The sequence below is a fragment of the Ascaphus truei genome, chromosome 17 (assembly GCF_040206685.1).
Source record: "Ascaphus truei isolate aAscTru1 chromosome 17, aAscTru1.hap1, whole genome shotgun sequence".
NCBI classification, from domain to species: domain Eukaryota; kingdom Metazoa; phylum Chordata; class Amphibia; order Anura; family Ascaphidae; genus Ascaphus; species Ascaphus truei.
Window position 1 is genome coordinate 11,951,592 of NC_134499.1, and position 21,825 is coordinate 11,973,416.

Consider the following 21,825-nt stretch of genomic DNA (forward strand, 5'->3'; position numbering starts at 1 on the left):
GTACACACTATTCCGATTACTGGGGCTCAACTCCTGCAGCTGCAACTCAATACTACCAAATAAAAGGAACTAGTATTCAGATTAATGAATTTCAGCAATATCAGCTTCATTAACATACTTTCTTTTCCCATGTCTGCTAAATGACACAAATGCAAGTATTTCAATTTACAAACACGTGCCCAATAACATGAAGATTAATTTGAAGCTGCCAAAATGTCCGTTTACCCAGGACAGTCCCAGTTTCCACAAGTGTGTAGTAATGCAAATAGGTCAATGACAACTGCAAACATAAAAAGGCGCAACATATATATCAAACATTACAACTCAGAACTGTATCCAAAAGATGAACAGTTTGTTTTTATATACTAGAACACACAGACACATCACAACACACACCCACGCACAGAGCACAGCACCCACGCACGCACAGAGCACAGCACCCACGCACGCACGCACGCACAGAGCACAGCACCCACGCACCCACGCACAGAGCACAGCACGCACAGAGCACAGCACCCACGCACAGAGCACAGCACCCACGCACGCACAGAGCACAGCACCCACGCACGCACAGAGCACAGCACCCACGCACAGAGCACAGCACCCACAGAGCACAGCACCCACGCACCCACGCACAGAGCACAGCACGCACAGAGCACAGCACGCACAGAGCACAGCACCCACGCACAGAGCACAGCACCCACGCACGCACGCACAGAGCACAGCACCCACGCACGCACAGAGCACAGCACCCACGCACGCACAGAGCACAGCACCCACGCACGCACAGAGCACAGCACCCACGCACGCACAGAGCACAGCACCCACGCACGCAGAGCACAGCACCCACCACCCACGCACGCACAGAGCACAGCACCCACGCACAGAGCACAGCACCCACGCACGCACGCACGCACAGAGCACAGCACCCACGCACGCACAGAGCACAGCACCCACGCACGCACAGAGCACAGCACCCACGCACAGAGCACCCACGCACAGAGCACAGCACGCACGCACGCACGCACAGAGCACAGCACCCACGCACGCACGCACAGAGCACAGCACCCACGCACGCACGCACAGAGCACAACACCCACGCACGCACGCAGAGCACAGCACCCACGCACGCACAGAGCACAGCACCCACGCACGCACAGAGCACAGCACCCACGCACGCACAGAGCACAGAGCACAGCACCCACGCACGCACAGAGCACAGAGCACAGCACCCACGCACGCACAGAGCACAGAGCACAGCACCCACGCACGCACAGAGCACAGCACCCACGCACAGAGCACAGCGCACAGCACCCACGCACGCACGCACAGAGCACAGCGCACAGCACCCACGCACGCACAGAGCACAGAGCACAGCACCCACGCACAGAGCACAGCACCCACGCACAGAGCACAGCACCCACGCACGCACAGAGCACAGAGCACAGCACCCACGCACAGAGCACAGAGCACAGCACCCACGCACGCACAGAGCACAGAGCACAGCACCCACGCACGCACAGAGCACAGAGCACAGCACCCACGCACGCACGCACAGAGCACAGCACCCACGCACGCACAGAGCACAGCACGCACGCACAGAGCACAGCACCCACGCACAGAGCACAGCACCCACGCACAGAGCACAGCACCCACGCACAGAGCACAGCACCCACGCACAGAGCACAGCACCCACGCACGCACGCACAGAGCACAGCACCCACGCACAGAGCACAGCACCCACGCACGCACAGAGCACAGCACCCACGCACGCACGCACAGAGCACAGCACCCACGCACGCACGCAGCACAGCACAGAGCACAGAGCACAGCACCCACGCACGCACAGAGCACAGCACCCACGCACGCACGCACAGAGCACAGCACCCACCCACGCACGCACGCACAGAGCACAGCGCACAGCACCCACGCACGCACAGAGCACAGAGCACAGCACCCACGCACAGAGCACAGCACCCACGCACAGAGCACAGCACCCACGCACGCACAGAGCACAGAGCACAGCACCCACGCACAGAGCACAGAGCACAGCACCCACGCACGCACAGAGCACAGAGCACAGAGCACAGCACCCACGCACGCACAGAGCACAGCACCCACGCACGCACAGAGCACAGCACCCACGCACAGAGCACAGCACCCACGCACAGAGCACAGCACCCACGCACAGAGCACAGCACCCACGCACAGAGCACAGCACCCACGCACAGAGCACAGCACCCACGCACAGAGCACAGCACCCACGCACAGAGCACAGCACCCACGCACAGAGCACAGCACCCACGCACGCACGCACAGAGCACAGCACCCACGCACAGAGCACAGCACCCACGCACGCACAGAGCACAGCACCCACGCACGCACGCACAGAGCACAGCACCCACGCACGCAGCACAGCACCCACGCACGCACAGAGCACAGCACCCACGCACGCAGCACAGCACCCACGCACGCACCGAGCACAGCACCCACGCACAGAGCACAGCACCCACGCACGCACGCACAGAGCACAGCACGCACAGAGCACAGCACCCACGCACGCACGCACAGAGCACAGCACCCACGCACAGAGCACAGCACCCACGCACGCACAGAGCACAGCACCCACGCAGAGAGCACAGCACCCACGCAGAGAGCACAGCACCCACGCACGCACAGAGCACAGCACCCACGCACAGCACCCACGCACGCACAGAGCACAGCACCCACAGAGCACAGCACCCACGCACGCAGCACAGCACCCACGCACGCAGCACAGCACCCACGCACGCAGCACAGCACCCACGCACGCACAGAGCACAGCACCCACGCACGCAGCACAGCACCCACAGAGCACAGCACCCACGCACGCAGCACAGCACCCACGCACGCACAGAGCACAGCACCCACGCACGCACGCACAGAGCACGCACGCACAGAGCACAGCACCCACGCACGCACGCACGCACAGAGCACAGCACCCACGCACGCACGCACGCACAGAGCACAGCACCCACGCACGCACGCACGCACAGAGCACAGCACCCACGCACGCACGCACGCACAGAGCACAGCACCCACGCACGCACGCACGCACAGAGCACAGCACCCACGCACAGAGCACAGCACCCACGCACGCACGCACAGAGCACAGCACCCACGCACGCACGCACAGAGCACAGCACGCACGCACAGAGCACAGCACCCACGCACAGAGCACAGCACCCACGCACAGAGCACAGCACCCACGCACAGAGCACAGCACCCACGCACAGAGCACAGCACCCACGCACAGAGCACAGCACCCACGCACAGAGCACAGCACCCACGCACAGAGCACAGCACCCACGCACAGAGCACAGCACCCACGCACAGAGCACAGCACCCACGCACAGAGCACAGCACCCACGCACAGAGCACAGCACCCACGCACAGAGCACAGCACCCACGCACAGAGCACAGCACCCACGCACAGAGCACAGCACCCACGCACAGAGCACAGCACCCACGCACAGAGCACAGCACCCACGCACAGAGCACAGCACCCACGCACAGAGCACAGCACCCACGCACAGAGCACAGCACCCACGCACAGAGCACAGCACCCACGCACAGAGCACAGCACCCACGCACAGAGCACAGCACCCACGCACAGAGCACAGCACCCACGCACAGAGCACAGCACCCACGCACAGAGCACAGCACCCACGCACAGAGCACAGCACCCACGCACAGAGCACAGCACCCACGCACAGAGCACAGCACCCACGCACAGAGCACAGCACCCACGCACAGAGCACAGCACCCACGCACAGAGCACAGCACCCACGCACAGAGCACAGCACCCACGCACAGAGCACAGCACCCACGCACAGAGCACAGCACCCACGCACAGAGCACAGCACCCACGCACAGAGCACAGCACCCACGCACAGAGCACAGCACCCACGCACAGAGCACAGCACCCACGCACAGAGCACAGCACCCACGCACAGAGCACAGCACCCACGCACAGAGCACAGCACCCACGCACAGAGCACAGCACCCACGCACAGAGCACAGCACCCACGCACAGAGCACAGCACCCACGCACAGAGCACAGCACCCACGCACAGAGCACAGCACCCACGCACGCACAGCACCCACGCACGCACGCACAGAGCACAGCACCCACGCACAGCACCCACGCACGCACAGAGCACAGCACCCACGCACGCACAGAGCACAGCACCCACGCACGCACAGAGCACAGCACCCACGCACGCACAGAGCACAGAGCACAGCACCCACGCACGCACAGAGCACAGAGCACAGCACCCACGCACGCACAGAGCACAGCACGCAGAGCACAGCACCCACGCACGCACAGAGCACAGCACCCACGCACGCACAGAGCACAGCACCCACGCACGCACAGAGCACAGCACCCACGCACGCACAGAGCACAGCACCCACGCACGCACAGAGCACAGCACCCACGCACGCACAGAGCACAGCACCCACGCACGCACAGAGCACAGAGCACAGCACCCACGCACGCACAGAGCACAGAGCACAGCACCCACGCACAGAGCACAGAGCACAGCACCCACGCACGCACAGAGCACAGCACCCACGCACGCACAGAGCACAGCACCCACGCACGCACAGAGCACAGAGCACAGCACCCACGCACGCACAGAGCACAGCACCCACGCACGCACAGAGCACAGCACCCACGCACGCACAGAGCACCCACGCACGCACAGAGCACAGCACCCACGCACAGAGCACAGCACGCACAGAGCACAGCACCCACGCACGCACAGAGCACAGCACCCACGCACGCACAGAGCACAGCACCCACGCACGCACAGAGCACAGCACCCACGCACGCACAGAGCACAGCACCCACAGAGCACAGCACCCACGCACAGAGCACAACACCCACGCACAGAGCACAACACCCACAGCACCCACGCACAGAGCACAACACCCACGCACAGAGCACAACACCCACAGCACCCACGCACAGAGCACAACACCCACGCACAGAGCACAACACCCACGCACAGAGCACAGCGCGCGCGCACAGCACCAGGCACACAGGCGCGCGCGCGCACACCGCGCACACACACACACAGCACACACAAAGCACACACACACACGGTGGGTGGAGGGAGTAACTAAACCTGCTCCAGTCCCCCCATGTGCTGCTGAAAACGGGCAGGTAACAGACAGGAGGAGGAGGGCTTGTCTGTGTGCAGGGAAGGCCCCTCTGCAGGCCCCGCCCCCTCTGCAGGCAGACAGAGCAGGGAACTGGAAGTAGCCTCTGCACGGAGCTTCTGGCCGCCTGTGTACAGCTCTGCCCGCCCCCAGGTTTCCCCGCACGCAGCCTGCGCCCCCCCCCCCTACATAATCTTGCACCCCCCCAAGGGGGCGCGCCCCCCAGTTTGAACACCGCTGTACTAGAAGGTAATATATACATGTCAAACAGACATCAGGAGTAGCCCAACTATAGCCAATCAAGAATATAAACTGGTGCTCATCGACAAGGATATTGGTCTCGCTTTCTAAACTCCAGGTCTCGCACAATACAGCAGGGGCTCTGGTTTCCATAAAATCTACTTGCTCACAGTAAAAATGAACCCCCATGGATTTAGACTTAAAATAGAAGACTACTGTATCATATATTTGTGAGTTTATACTAGTCCAGAGTTTCAGTCTCTACATGCAGCAGACAGACCTTCAAACATGGATCAAATACCTAATCTCGGGAGTAGGCACTGGACTGACGTGATGGCGGTGCAGTCTGTACCACTGCACCACTGCACCGAGCCCCGCGCTCTCCCTCACAACAATTATACGGATTGCGCCTCATCCCGGCATCTCCCCCATCATTATGGGTCCGCGACGGAAAATGGCTTTGTGTTGCTATGACAACAGGATGCCATGTGGTGCTGCGTTGCCATAACAATGCGACACCGCACAGCGCTGTGGTGTCCCGTCATGGCAATGAGACACCATTTGACGTCGCGGAGCAATAATGACAGACCCATACAGGGGGGATGCCTCCAGTCGCTGCCTGAGAAGGCAAGAGCAATTTATATAGTGTATTGTTTCAACCAAGCAGAGCTGCATCTGGGATATCCCGATTGCCAGGGGCTCCAGGTGCCTCACTCACACATTTGCCCAAGCACAAAATGGCAGAGGAGTCCTAGCTCGCTCGTGTGGCCAATAGAAAGACGATGTTGAGGCTTTCTATTGGTGATCCCAGCAGCTGTGCCATTTTTTTATTTATAAAAATGTAAATTCCTTTTAACCAGTAATAGGGGCGTCCATTCCCAAGGACACCCCCGGTTCAAGGTTATTAAAAAAAAAAAAAAAAAAAAAAAAAAAGAGACTAAGCTTTAAAATGTGTAAAACCACTTGTATGGATTGTAAAACTTTGAATATGCACAACAGGTCTCACTAGTTTTTATACATCGAAGCACTAATCTAGTTGTATAATCACACTTTCACAATTAAAAATACATCCAAGAACTAACCTAAAGCTGTAACCAGATTTTCAAATGAACAGTTAAAAAAAAAACAAAAAACACCACGGCCCCTTGTTTTACATAAGCCCTGAACACATCCTTAAGGCCAAGTCCATAGTGCAGGCACACGCGACGGAGCACATGGCGTAGCGTGCACCTGCTGCTTGAGTGATCCGTGGCCTGTAAAATTTCTATGACGCACGCGACGGGAGGCGTGGCCATGACATCACAGAGCTGAGTCAATCTCATTGGCCGAGTCGCCCACGTGACACGGCCGTCGCATCAAAACGGAAAAATCTTGTCTTCTGTAAATGCTGCCGCGCCATCGCACTTCATCGCGCGCACTATGGGCGGCCTCAGAGGAGCCGCGCACGCAATAGCTAGCACTATGGACGAGGCCTTAAGACATAAGTGACTATAAAACAAACAAAAAAGGACAAGCGCTAACCAAGGGATTTCTAGATATCTAAGTTATATCGTGTATGGGTGCTGCATGACATTGACTGTTCCCAGTCCAGATGAAAATCGTTGCAGAGAAATAACAGTGCAACCTCAAAATAAAGGAAAATTATTATGGTGACGTATTAATCAATACAGAAAGCTTTAAATATTTGGATATACATCACCATATTAACTTTCCTTTATTTTGAGGTTGCACTGATATTTTTCTGGAACTATAAGTAATCTACAGCCTAATTGGTGTCAGAACATAATAAATGAATGTAGTTAATAAAAATGTTACATACTCTAACAAAATATTGTTCATCTCTTGAGTGAAGAATTTCTTCCTGCCTTCTTCATCAAACATTTTTGCAGCCTGGGGGGAAAAAAAAAAGTCCCAAATGACAACTGGACTGAAATTTAGAAGCGAATTCATGCGAGACCCACAGACAAATACAAAATGAGATGAGCCCCTAAAACGTAGGCTGCAAATATAGAAGACAAAGACAGAAATTGTTTAAATATGAGCACTTGGCAATATAAATGACAATAAATGAGAAAGAAAACACCATAAACAACTCAGCATAAAATAATTTAGTTAAAAAAAAAACACTGTCTGCTACACAAACATCCTCTGATGATTCTATTGAATCCAAATGTGATGGAGTTACGGCTCTTCACTTACCGTTAGCAGATCAGAAATACGCTTCTCCAGTTGTGTTGGAAGACCCTCCGGAAAAGGGGGCACTTGCTTGGGTATCTGCACCTGGGAGATATTCGTCGGAAGCCCCCCCATGCTTCCGTTCTCGCCGGGGTCAGACCCAACCGGACTGTCGTTGGACGCAGAATCCAACAGTTTGTCAAAATCAAAGTCGCCCAGCATCTCAAGTGCACTCTCTGCCTCCTGTAGAAGTTCCCCCTCGCCACCACCAAAAATGTCAAGAACTGGGTCAGCACCAAGCGTCAAGTCTGTTAAATCATTGGTGATCGGAACGGAAACCGGTTTTGGGGGAGCAGTTACTACCGTTACAGCTGGTGGGCTCTGCTTGGATTCTTTTTTCCGTATGGCATCTTTCTCCTTCTGAAATTTTCGCAGCATGGCGGCGAGGGACAGAGAGTCTTTGTAAAGCTTTTTCTTTTTCTTGTCAGGTTTGTGGGAGTTGAAGGCCACAACCCTTTAAAAAGGAGAGAGATGCAACATCTAAGTATTCACAACTTTTAGAAATGTCTAAATGGTATATTCCTTAATTTATATGAATTACTGCCCCAAATTTATGTTGTAACTGGAATCTGTCAAAGATTTATGAACTACTTAAGCAAAGATCAAACTGGCACCACCATGAGTCTAGGAAAAGCTGTTTTAAAAAGCTTAAGCATAAAAAAAATGGTACGGTACAACAATGCTATGGTTCCTACACTTAAATTGGTAAATATTATTCTATTTAATTCAGGGGGGGAAAGTCACAATGTTTACGCCATAAGTAAATCTCCATAAAACAGACCATAAGCAATTATACTATATGTCAGCGGTGCACAAAGTGGGGGGCGCGGGCAGTTGCAGAGGCCCTGCGCACTTCCCCGAGGCATTTAAATTAAATGCTGGGAGATCGCATGAGGCCCCCGCAACTCTAAAAGTTACATGGACTCTGTCTGCGTCACTCGTGTCCATGGCAACGCGGCTTCAAATGACGCCGTAGGGTCATGTGCCGTGACATTACACACGTCAAATGACGCTGCGGGTCACATGACCCTGTGCGAGGCTCAGAACGGAGAGGAGCAGACAGGGGGGGGGGGGGGGCGCCCCTGCTATGTGACCTTACATGGGCAATCACTCATAAAAAGGTCAACAAGCACATTCAATACAGTACAATTAACTTATTTTTACACAAGAAGCAAATAAGTCAATTTCAATTTTCTAAACAAATTATTTAGCTATCAACAGCTAAACGCATCAAAGAAAGATACTGAATGAACAATCTCCTTGCATATACATCAATTTACAAAGTTATGACAAACTAGATTAGGTAAAGATTTGAGTATTTATACAATGTATTTGGTTGCTATGGAGAAATTAAGTTTAATGGTGTATAAAAATGGTGACATTTAACCGATAGATATGGGGTGCGCAAAGTGGGGGATGCATCTCCCAGGGGGGTCAGAAGAATTTCCACGGGCAGCGCGACTAGAGGCTTAAATTAAGTGCCAGGGGGGGGTCAGCGCGAGGCCTCTGCAGCTTCTCCTACCGGATCTTCAGCGACAAGTAACCATGGTAACTGGGGGGGGCACACAGGGTCATATTTGCGCACCCCTGCTATAGATCATGCCACAGCACTGTGCACTTTGGTACTAGGACAGATTGTCCCTTTAATGTTCCAACATATGGATTACATGCATATAAATTAAATGCAATATAGAACTCGGATTGTCGTAGAAGTACGACAGCTTTTATAGCATGGTTGCTCAAACTTACCCCATTTGTTTGGGAACTTTCAATTTCCTCGGCTGTTGCTCTTCAATGCCCTCTTTCCGCTTCCGTTTCTTCAGCGATCGGTCATCTCCTTCATTGAGCTTTGATACCTAGGAAACAACAAAAATACATTCCTGTACTGGCTTAAGACGATAAGAAGGACAGGACGTCAAACATGGTATGGTTCTCATGTCCAAGAAAATCTAGTTGTTTAGATGTTTCACATAAAACAGCACATGGAAGTACAGGTATTGCGCGAATTGTCCGAATACTAACTTTAGATGATTTGTGCTTTTTACTCCCGATGAAATCTTCACCCTCAGAGTCGGATGCCTGACGAAACTGCAGCGTTCCCGTGTTAATATAAAATCCGCCGTATTTTGTCGTCAAAGAAGCTGGGACCAATTCATCATACTAGAGGGGGGATGGGAGAGTGTGATAAGACTAAAATAAAACAGTGGTTCACATCTTTCCTTTAATCACTTACTCGTCAACATGGAAAATCCGGACTTTATTTTCTATCACTATTTATAGCTAACATCTGGTAGGAGTTTCAGCCGTTACTACAAACAAATAGAACGTGGCATACGTTTTAAACATAAAATCAAAATGAAACTTATTAAATGTTCCAGCTGGGTTGCTTCCCCACAATGCTGCTATTGTCTCACCCTTACATTTACAGTGTATTTCTACAAAGGGACAAGTTTAAATTCCCCTTCAGAACTAAACAAGATTATTTTGGTTATAGACTACAGATATAACCAGAGGTGAAGCAGCATGCTCAGAACTCTTTTACAAACGTTATGTAGTAGTCTGTACAAGCTATAAAACTAGAGAAGGGGTGGTGAACTCCAGTCCTCAAGGGCCACCAACAGGTCTTCAGGATATCCCTGCTTCAGCACAAGTGGCTCAATCATTATGACAAAAGTCATTATGATTGAGCCACCTGTGCTGAACCAGGGATCACCTGAAGACCTGTCTGTGGCCCTTGAAGACTGGAGTTGGCCACCCCTGCTCTAGAGGCTCTGGTTATTTATGGGGAAGCATAAGGGACGTGTACCAGTATATTTTTCCAGTAATTAATGCAGGACACAGGGATACATTGGTTTGTTTTATAAAAGCTACTTGCTTTTTGGAGTGGAGAACCAAATAACGATCTACGAAATGGGTTAAACAAAGTAACTGGTGATTAAATGCAAGGCTGAGACAGATAGCAGGGTATTATAAATAATTAGAGTAATCCTTCTGAGGAAAAATCCCTGAGCAAAAAGACCTCCTGGGGCCCAATTTTCTCAATGCCTGCTACTCACTGCTTCAGAGTTGTCAATAAATGGGTCTGTGTCATCGTAGCCATAACCAATATCAATCAAATCTTGCATACGATCCTTCCGATGACGGTGACTTTTTCCTCCCTTTCAAAACAGCGACAAACTATTAAAATCCAAACCATGAAATGCTACCCTTGGATTAATCAATTGTCATCTAGTAAAATAGATTAAATGAAGGTCATGGTAAGCAAATAAGTTGCAACAATGCTTTTGGCAAGTATTATATATTATTTGAAGAAGAAAATGGTGCTGTACTGCATGTTCAATATCAATAAATGTCTAATTATGATTACATCTGAAGTAGGTTTATAGAATGACTTTTCCGGAGGAAATATGCATGTTTCCATCAGTGGTTATGAAGCTTCCTTCTGATGACTCAAAGCGTTAGAAAGAACGAAGGAATTAAAAATATAATAAAAAGGGGATTCAGAAGGGGATTTAAAAAAAGGTGAAAAGAGAACCAAACTACTGATCTGCCAGTGGATGAACTGGGAACATCAAACCAGTCCATGATATGATCCAATACCTCAAAAATCCACCAGAAGTATAAAAAGGTACAGATCATACATCCAATACTAGCCATGTAGACTCAAAACTTCACATTTTTGATTCATATACTATTGGATGCATAAAATGTACACCTTTTTATACTTTGTCAAGTGCTGTGGCTTTTTTGGGATAAGAAATTGCAAATATGTATAAATGTACATAACCAGTTTATAATGGGATATTAACTAGGCATCCAAAAATGTGATCCGACTGGGGATCCTATAGTATAGAAATACCTTGTTTAGAGTATTGTGTAAGAAATATATGCTTTAGCATTTAAGTACATAAGGAAGAAAACTTTTTTATTTGTGCTATACTATTTTTCTGAATATTGTTTTTAAGCAACTTATCAATAGAGCCGTAGTTGGCGATTTAATTCATATGAATGAGCTGCGCAGGATAGCCAACACGTTCCCTTTTAGGGGAGCACTACAGAAATGAGAAATCTATACACAATCTGATAACTGCTCAGTATTACTTCTGGTTTTAACTTCCTTAAATAGAAAGCAGAAGGTAATTTATAAGATTTGACCAATCGGTCTGACAGACCCAACCTGCATTAGCGTTTATTTTTTAGAAAGGCACATCAACCCGATACTTACATATTTGGCCTCAAATTTCTTAGCCAAGTTCTCCACTTGTAGACGCTCACGTTCATCATCATTAAATGGATCATGTGACGGAGGGAGCTTTGCCTGAGAAAAAAGAAATACATTTCATAATTGGATTGGAACGGCAATGAATGTCCATCTTAAATACTCTACAAAAAGGCATAACAATTACAGATTCTTATTACATGTAAACAATGATTATGAAGGGGAAATTCAATACGTCACTGTTATGAAGTTTTAACATTTTATCGGATGACAATACCTTCAAAACGTGAATGTTACGCAGCATGGCCAGATAGCACAATATTGTCATCTGTAGGCCCACTTGAATAATTTCAAGATCTGATTCTTAAAAGAAAAATCATCATGTTGGGGGAACTGGATTTTGAAATGAATGGCCTACCCTCAAAGCAATCTCATGAATTTGGTTTACTGTATGTCCTTGTACTTTGGTTAGCAACAAATTAGAATAAGCGGTTTTGTGGATAAGTCCAGGGGTGCGCAAACTGGGGGGCACGAGAATTTCTAGGGGGAGCGCGGCAGTTACAGAGGCCCCGCGCTCTTCCCAAGGGCATTTAAAGTAAATGCCGGGGGAGGCGTGAGGCTTCTGTAACTCCCTTACCTGCTCTCTGCCAGGTCTTCGGCGACACGTCGCCATATTACGCCGCGGGGTCATGTGACGTGTCGCCATGGTAACGTGTGACAAATGACATGGTGTCACGTGACATCACATGACCCGCGATGTCATTTGACGCAGAGTCCTTGGAGAGGGGGCACGCGAACGCTGCAGCTGCCGGGCAGGGGGCTGCACCCCTGGATTAGTTCATGGTGCCTATTCTCTTATAAACAGAGCTGGGTACACTACGCAGATTATATAAGAAAAAGTATTTTTATTTTGTTGCCTACAAATATAGCTTTGCAACCCACTCAAAAAATAAAGCATTAACAAGTAAATAAATTGTACATTCAGCTTATACACCACACCCAACAAACATGCCTTTCCCTAAGTAAAAAGACCTAGTGGAACAGACATTTATAACCAACAATTAAAAGTAGGATAATTAAAGTTGAGTATTCAAGTATCAACATTATTCATAGTAAATGAAGCCAATTTAAACAAGTGGTTCCCAACCTTTACAGAGACAGCCAAATACTATATCCAAGATGAAACAAATACGGACACAAGTAGCTTGATTACATACGTCAACAATCAGGGCTAACCCATATACACAATACACCCTTCAAACACACAAATGCACCACCAACAACCAAAAAAGTACACCGCCTCCACATGTCCCTTCATCAATAACAATTTGAACAATCAAGAAAAACTTGGACACGTACTCTGCTTTTAGGGCCACTAATTCGTTACTATAAAATAAATACTGCAGTAGACCGATAAATTGTACCCTAGCTAAGCTTTTATATCTTTCAAACTTCTGTGAAATGCATAAACATTTAACAGCATGGGCAAGACGGAGGATTATCAAAAAGGTATGTACTTTCTGCAAGTTCACATTGGGACTTCCCAAGCATTTTCTAAGCAGGGCACAAAGATTTCACAAACCCTCATTTGTCATTTATTTGTAAAGCGCCAACATATGCCACAGCACGGTACAATGGGGTTACAGAGAGATGTAAATTACATAAAGAGTTACTTACCAAATTAAGACAAACATGCACAAGCAGAAACAAAAGTAATGAGGGCCCTGCTCGTGAAAACGTACAATGTTGAAACAAAAGGTAAAGTGGCTGCTTATAGTAGGACAAACTATGAATCAGGATGTAGTATTGTCCATTGTACCATTAATGTTTGAGGACGGGGATGTTCCGGGTGTTAGATAGCGTGAAGATTGGTCCATCCGCACAGATGGCCCAAATAGGATTGGGAGGGAAGAGGGGGGGGAGGGAGAGTGGTTGATGTATGTTAGGGGTACAACAGATAGGCTTCCTAGAAAAAGCAAGTTTTAGGGAGCTTATAGTGGTCCCAAAGCTGGGGGAGTCTTATTGTACATGATAGGGAATTCCCAGAGAGAGGGGGCAGCACGGGATAAGTCTTGTAGGTGGCAGTGAGGAGGAGGTAATAAGACAGGAATTAAGGCAACATATGGGCGTTTAGGGATAGATTTGGGGATGAGGGTTGAAATGTAAGATGCAGCATCTCTGAGTGCTTTGTAAGTCAGAGCTAGGGTTTTAAATGTGATTCTACAGGACATGGGAAGCCAGTGTAGGAATTTGCATAGTGGAGCAGTAGAAGTGGAGAGGTGAGAGCTACTTGTCAGGTTCCAAAAAGAACCACCACAACATTGGCCGACAGCAAGACACATATCCCAATATATTTCTTTCCTGCATCATATTAGGATTCACTCTCCCTCTTTACTTTCAGATCATTGTTCCCATTGCCACTGCATAGGTTTCTGATTGCATGCGCTTTCTGCTCCTCTGATGAAATCTAAACGCAAACTGTGATGAGTTATGGTGACAATTAGGCACGCAAGCCATCATTGAGATTCAGAACTCGGGAGTACAAGATATGTTCTAACAAGTGGAGGGAGTATTACCATATGCAATACTGGATAAGTATGTGTGTACATCTTTGCACATGTGGATAGGTGATATATAGATATATATAAAACTTCAAATCTTCGTGTACTCAAAAAGTATTTATGTATGAATTAAGAGAGAAAGGAATAGTTTGTACAAGAAAAAAAAAGATAATATATGTACTGGATATACAGAATAGTAAAATGACCATTATTAGCACAGCCCTATGTAAAGAATGCCAATCATTATCGGAACATGCTCGCAAGTGATATATATTTGTTTTTACTGTAATCATAACCTGGAAACCACATTTGGTCCTGTATACATCATGAAATGGCAAAGTCAGTTTATTTTACACTATGTAAAAACAGATATTGCATAACTTCACCTCCATGCTCCACCATGATGGAGGATGAGCAGAGTTAAAAAGAGCAACTAAAGATTAAAGCCAAATAGCAATTTAAGAATATTGTGATCTTTCCATCTGCCTTGAAATCCTATGGCACAAGAAAGGATAAAGATTGCTTTATTCAAAATAAAATGTGAACAAAAAGTTAAGACACTTTATTGTAGCATGGTGGCGTTATATGAAGCTATGGCCCGTTCCATAGTGCCTGCGCTTGCTGCGCCGTGTGCGCAGCATTTATAGTTGGCTGACGTTAGTCAGCCTTTCTATAATGGCGCCCCGCGCGCACGGCAGGGACAGTGAAACCGGCCGACAGGAAGATGAAAAAAAAGAATTTTCGCCACTACCGCTGCTCAAAATGTAAGTACTGTATGTGTGTGGTGTGTGTGGGCAATGTTATTAAAAAAATTATTAAAGGATTTATTTGAAAACACACATACATACACATATACACATATATAAATATACACTCGCGCACAGTCATACACATACACAGTCACACTCGCGCACAGTATACACGAAACGTGTGCGTCACGTGCACGCGCGCACGGCCGCACACTATATAACAGCCCAAATGGTTCAGTAACAATTTGCTCTGATAGTCTGTCCTTTCATGGGGAACCCAATAATGAACCTAAAATCATGTTTCAACAAAGCATCTTCTTAAAGGTCGTCAGAGCTTATTTTTAATGCTGACACGTTTATTGTTTTGTTGAACACTGGGGGAAAAGGAAGCGTCATTTGGGATGTGACGAAAAAGATAGAAGGGAACAGATTTGCAATGTTCCAGTAGAAGACAATTATTAGTAGAGAATCTTAGCACACCGCAGAATCGTCAATGCTTTCAAGACACAAAGGGACGGATTCAATATGCACCTATTGACTTGAATGGGGCAGATCGGTCACTTACGCACAAACAGGTAGTAATCAGCCACTTAAAGATTGCATAAAAGCATTGGCGGTTAATGTCTGACTCCGAATAAGAAAATCATGCTTTAGTCATTTTATGTTCAAACAAGTTCTAAATGCAGTACTGTTTTAAGCTTCATACACAATTTAATATATCTATATGTATGCATATGTTTCCAAAGTTAGAATAGATTAAAAGCAATGTGCTGAAGTTAAACATAAGATAGTTGCGATACTTTTACAAATGCCTTTATCACAATATGCTAAGTAATGCTCAATGCATTCAAAAATATATACAAACATAATTCTGACATGGACAAAAAGCAGTTTGACAGTTAAACCTGTATTTATTCTGAGAAGTCTATAATTTGTCACTATAAAATATTCCCAAAAAAGCAGCATTTTATATCAATTATGGGGAGAAATACACAGGGAATCATACGCCAAGAATGTATGTCCCGAGTCAGTAAAGCATTTATAAAACTTGTTCCTAAAAGGGGCATGGCCACCAGAATTGAAGAAAAGGGAGAATTGTAATACAGATATTAGGTGGAGAACTGTACGTATATAAAGACTTGCAAAACCATGGTATGGAAAAACTGATTCACTGTCATAGGACTCAGTGAGGAAATATATTTTACAATAAGCCAATGATAGAAATAGTAGAATTTCAATTTTACTGTAATACACATTTTCGATTTCTTCATTAATGTGCCTTTAAAGAGAATACCGTTTTTTTTTGTTTTGTTTTTTTTTTTTGGCAACAGGGTTTAAAACATGCAAAAAAAAAAAAAAAGTAAAAATTAAAGTACTAATGGGAATCTGGTAGAATTTTGTTTTTACTATTGGAAATTAATTAACTCGACTGCCTCTACATTTATTTAGTGGGACTCGTCCCATAATGGTTCACAAATAATTACATTTTTAGCCGAGCATTTGCCTGTAAAATGATTAAAAACCGGTTTCCAGACTTCAGATGTCCATGAAGTCTCACAAAAATCCCTTCAGACCTCTTTTCCCTGCTCACAGACAAGGGGGGTGGGGAGAGAGAGGACATTTTGGGACTAACCAGCCATTTGTCGAGCTTGACATTGGGCCGGTGACATCTGAAACGACGCCCGTTTTTATTTTATTTATATTTTTGGTGCTGATGGAATAAATATCATATTGTTTAACAACCGGAGTGCCGTGGACATCTTTCCTTGTCCGTCTGGAACGTCTGGTGGGCGAAGTCCTACTTCGTGCACCCACACTTATTTTTTATATATACTTTTTTGCTGTTTAATTCTTGACTACGCAGAAACGAGTATGGGCTCCTCTCCAAGTTAAAGGTTAACACTGCACAGATCCGCAATGAGCAAAGCATTACCCTTGAAACATGGACTCGTCGTTTGATCGGCGGTGTTGTGGAAAGCAGACGGGCACAACTAAGGGAGCGTCCGTATAAAAGGAACAAGTCACCTTGCTGCAAACCTTCCCATATCTGGTGCAGTTTGGCTCAACACAACTATGAAAAAAATAAGCCGGCGCTCACGCTGTTTGATGTTCTTGACTGGTGGTAGTGCTGGGAAGCTAGGCTGCGCTTATAGTGCCGGCGACAGCGACGTCGTGTCAAAAATGCATTGCAGCCGTCGCTTGCGTTTACAGTAAGCGCGACGAGACGGAGAAATGGCTTGGTCGCGATCGCTGGAAGTCACCTCAATTTGATTTTTCCAGCAACCGCAGCCTGACGTCGCAGGCACTATAAGGCTGCGATCCCAGTTAGCACTGGAGTACGCGCGCCCGGCGCGTGCAAAGCGCTGCACCGCGATCCTGGGACAGGAGGGAGAGTTCGCGACGGGAGAGGGGTTTGCAGGGGCGTGGCCATGACCTCACGTGGCTGGTTCGCCCTCATTGGCTGAACTGCCGGCAGGGGTGTAGCCACGCCTCCGTCGCAAACTCTGAGCTTAATTTCCTGTCAGTGAAAACCTGTCGCGCACCGCTGGGGAAATGTGTGCGACAGCGTAGTAACTGGGACCGGACTGACTGGGGGGGCGGAGCTTGAACGCTGGCGTGCGCTGTAGAAGGTACTGGGGCCTAAGCTATACAATCCCTCATCTGCCTCTGTGTTAATGTCGTTTTGTAGATGCATCGCCGCACCTACATGTACACCTGCGACACCAACTCAGAATTCAAATATGCAAAGTTTTTTTTAGCAAGAAATATGACAAAACGCACAACGTTCCCAGGGCACAATCCCCGTCTACAGCTTTCAGACATTTTTACCACCTGAGGAAGGCGGTTCTGCCTCCGCAACGTTGTGCTTTTTGTCAGTTTCCTGCTAAATAGAACTATACATATTTGAATCCTGAGTTGGTGACCATGTATGGGCTGTGGAGCGTTTGTGAGCCAGCATCACTGGAACAAAGGCACTGTGGGGCTGTAGTAATGGTCGAAAGGCAGTGGGTTTGTTCTGTGTGTGTGAGGCTCATGACTTTGCATTGCCGCTCCCCTGCACTCACCTGCCCCGCCGCCTTTTCAGCCCCCGCGGATACCCGGCCTCCTCTCTGCTCACTCTGCACCAGCTCCGGGTAACTAAACTCCGCGCAGCTCTCCTCCGTCGGGTCAGTTAGCGACAGCTCCAGCCTCACCGTCCCCCGCGGTCTCTGCTTCTTCTCTTCCTCCTGCCTGGCTTCGACCTTCGGTTGACAGACTCCGGGCTCTCGCGTGAGGACGGGAGTCGCAGATGTGGGTGTCTCACGCTGCAGCCTTTGCTGCTGAGGTGGAGGTGAAGTGAACGCCTCGCGCTGCGGCCGTTGCTGCTGAGATGGAGGCGGCGGTGACGTGAGCGCCTCGCGCTGCAGGCTCCCCGTCTCGCGTTGCGGCCGTTGCTGTGCTGTTGCAGGTGGCGGTGATGTGAGCGCCTCGCGCTGCAGGCTCCCCGTCTCGCGCTGGGGCCGTTGCTGTGGAGGTGACGTGAGCGCCTCGCGCTGCACGCTCCCAGTCTCGCGCTGTGGCCGTTGCGGTGGTGGTGCAGGTGGTGGCGGTACTGTGAGCGCCTCGCGCTGCAGGCTCCCTGCCTCGCGCTGCGGCGGCGTGAGAGGAACCTCGCGCTGCGGCCGTTGCTGTGGCATCACCTCGCGCTGCACCTGCTGCATCTCGCGCGCCGTCACCAACACCGCCTCACGCTGCTGCGGCAGCTGCAGTGGCTCAGGCGGCCTCTGAAGCGGCAGCTGCGCCGGTCGTTGCTGCGGAACCGCCTCTCGCTGTTGCTGGGTCGGTGGTGGCTGGGGCCTCGGCTGGCTGGGCCTTTGCGCCGGCTGTGTGGGAGGCGGCGGAGGGGGAGTCCGCTGGTGCTGATGCTCCACACTTAGGCCTCCGCCGATCTCGCGTGGCTTGATGGGTGACAGACTCACGAACGGTACCCTGCGAGGTTCCGCCATTCTCCTCCCTTCCTAGTACTGTCCCCTTTCTCCGCTCACTCTTCTGTCTCTAGCCGTATCCCCTCGCCAAACTCCTTTTACCCCCCCGCCCCGGCTGGTGACGGCTTCCCTCTTATGTCCTGTTCGCCGCCACCAGCTCCTCAACCACCCTGTTACCCGCCGCCATCTTGGAGCCCACATAAATAATAATAAACAGGGCCGCGTCCCTGCGCGCATGCGCCGAAAGGTCACGGAGCATTGGGGTGGGGGGAATGCGACGTCGCCACGCTCCGCGTTTGTTTGTTCATGTGACGGAGGCTACGTAGACGCTCACGTCACAGTAACCTTGGGTTGCCAAGGTAACGGGGACGCCGCTTCGTGTCACAATCCAGGAATGATAAAGTAAGGTTATATCGACTACTAATATATTTTTCAGATACCAATGCTAGGTTGCGGAGAATGTGAATCCATAGGGAAATATATTTAAGGATATGTATCATTGTTCATATTATTAAATCACTTTCCCAAGTCATTCTGTGCTGCGGAATACCTGCGTTTGATAAACAAACATGAATAATAATAATAATAATTATAAAGTAATTATTGGTTAAAAATAGTTTCAAACGTGATGAAAAATGTGGAAAAAACCCGTATACAGACTAATTTAAGTGATGTAAAAAAATTACTTATTACAAAAAGTACATGTGAAAAGATTGGATATACACAATAAAGTGTATGAATATATACACACATACATACAGATATTTTGACACATGATCCAATTTTAAAGGGTCATGTGGACAAATATCCCTCCTTTGTATATAGGAAAGGTGACAGTACTAAAAGTCTGTAAGCTCCTTCAAAACTTAAATCTTCATCCAAAACTAGCTGTAATTTGAAACCTTCCAGAAACTTTAGATGCAATAGAGGCATTACATGCACTTTCCTGGACACCAAAAAGCAAGTTGCTTAATTTTTTAGCGGTGAAGCCTTTCATGTAAAGGGTTTCCTAAATTACTAAAGCGCATTTGTTTACCGGCTAACATGTAGTTGCGGCCTACAGTATGTAGGTTGCACAACACGGCCTCTCTGTGTTAGATTTTTGGAGCACAGGAGAAATATACTTAATGGTGTCACAAACCATTTTGTATCAAAACATTTTCCCCCTGTGCCACAATAAAAATACTGAGGGACTCAACATTATGGGATTAGAATATATCCCCCCTCCCCCTCTATTTTGGCAGGTGACAGATTTAAAGTGCTTTCCCGAAGGGAGACCTTCTGGATTTTTAAATTTAACAGCTTGACTCCAAATCTGTACCATTGTCTAGTGTCCAGATTTCTCTGTGTGGGCCCTTTTGATTCCTATCTTTCTGGATTTCATTTCAATTTTTTTTGGTTTGTTTTTTTTGTAACCTTTAACACAATTCATTTCCATTTATTCCATGTATTTACAACTATTTGCACATATGAATTGTATTGAATTGTGTTTATTTATTTGTTGTCAACAATGCAATTATGCATTTGGATAGTATATACATATATGATTAGTTTATATTGCACAATTCATTATATGTTTATATTAATTATAGTATGCACACTAAATATATATTTTCACTTTCACTGGAATATTAAATCATATTGTATATAGTACACTTTATTATCACTATTTTATTGTTTGCGTTTGCACTGTTGTATATTTTGATGAATCATTGGCAGAGCTGATACATATCTGCAATTAGATTATGGCCACTACAGGCCAAGGGCACCTGCAGCCGTCCTAGCTCTTCCCCACCTCCCTAGCAGAGGCAGAGGTATGGTCCACACTCACTCTCCCCCAGAGGGAAGAGTACAACAGAAGGCCCTATCTCAGGCTCCCAGTTGTGTGACCTGCCTTCCTCAGAGGGGAGAGTAACACCTCTAAATTTAGGACGGTACTGCCCTTAACTACAGCCAGGAGAAGGGCAACAGGTCTGGCTCATGGTTGGTCATGCCCAGGCCTGATGTCACCACCACCCGCTGTCACTCAAGTGCAGCTCCAAGGAGGGGGGAAAATCCCATATCAACTACTGGCAACCTGATTGTACCAGGATTTACTGCCAGCCCAAGGGCAGAATAGTAGCCATCAGGTGACCTGGCTACATATACATGCAATAGGAGTGTGCACTTTTCATTGTTTGTTTTTATACTATATACACACACATTTATATATTCAGTAACAACAGTAAGTGTAATTCAGTGTTCAAATAAAGAGAAAAAGAGTGCCAAGGGAATATGAGAAATGATCTTAACAAATAATTAACTTGTTGCACACCACAAACTAAAATATAACAGTTGCTTGGTATGATTAAAACATATAGCACTGTATAAACTTCACAGCAGTAATTAAAAACTAAAGTATAATCACTAAAATAAATGAAATGTTCAATACAAAACTCGGAGTCCAGAGTTATTCAGCGTGATGCTTATAGTTCAAATTAGTGATGTCCATTACTTCTCAGATCTGTAGAGTTGTAGTCACCTGAGTTGGAATCATTGTAGCAAACTTTGCTGTGGGTGCATGAAGGATTCCACTCCCGTCCTCTGTATGCATACAAATGAACTTTCTTCTTTGTTCATTTAATAAGTAATATTGATTATTTTGACAATAA

At 47.9% G+C, this 21,825-nt stretch overlaps 1 protein-coding gene across 10 annotated transcripts in view; it reads right to left on the reverse strand.

The window, feature by feature from the left end:
* UBN2 (ubinuclein 2) overlaps positions 1–19,444 on the reverse strand; it is a 47,689-nt gene extending 28,245 nt beyond the window's left edge. For 6 of the 10 annotated variants that reach the window (XR_012788525.1, XR_012788524.1, XR_012788526.1 and 3 more), the window contains exons 1-8: positions 18,275–19,441; positions 11,906–11,998; positions 10,737–10,838; positions 9,703–9,840; positions 9,430–9,536; positions 7,645–8,134; positions 7,265–7,335; positions 1–52 (exon numbers count right to left, since the gene is read on the reverse strand). The exon at positions 1–52 is cut by the window's left edge and continues 78 nt beyond it. Coding sequence is in view for 7 of the 10 variants with exons in the window: in XM_075573954.1 (XP_075430069.1) it covers positions 1–52; positions 7,265–7,335; positions 7,645–8,134; positions 9,430–9,536; positions 9,703–9,840; positions 10,737–10,838; positions 11,906–11,998; positions 18,275–19,195 (1,974 nt within the window). In the remaining 3 variants the exon portion in view is untranslated. Of the gene's footprint in view, positions 53–7,264; positions 7,336–7,644; positions 8,135–9,429; positions 9,537–9,702; positions 9,841–10,736; positions 10,839–11,905; positions 11,999–18,274 lie in introns of all 10 variants that reach the window. The other 4 variants (XM_075573953.1, XM_075573956.1, XM_075573952.1 and 1 more) reach the window with 3 other exon arrangements.
* Between the last annotated feature and the right edge of the window lie 2,381 nt (positions 19,445–21,825).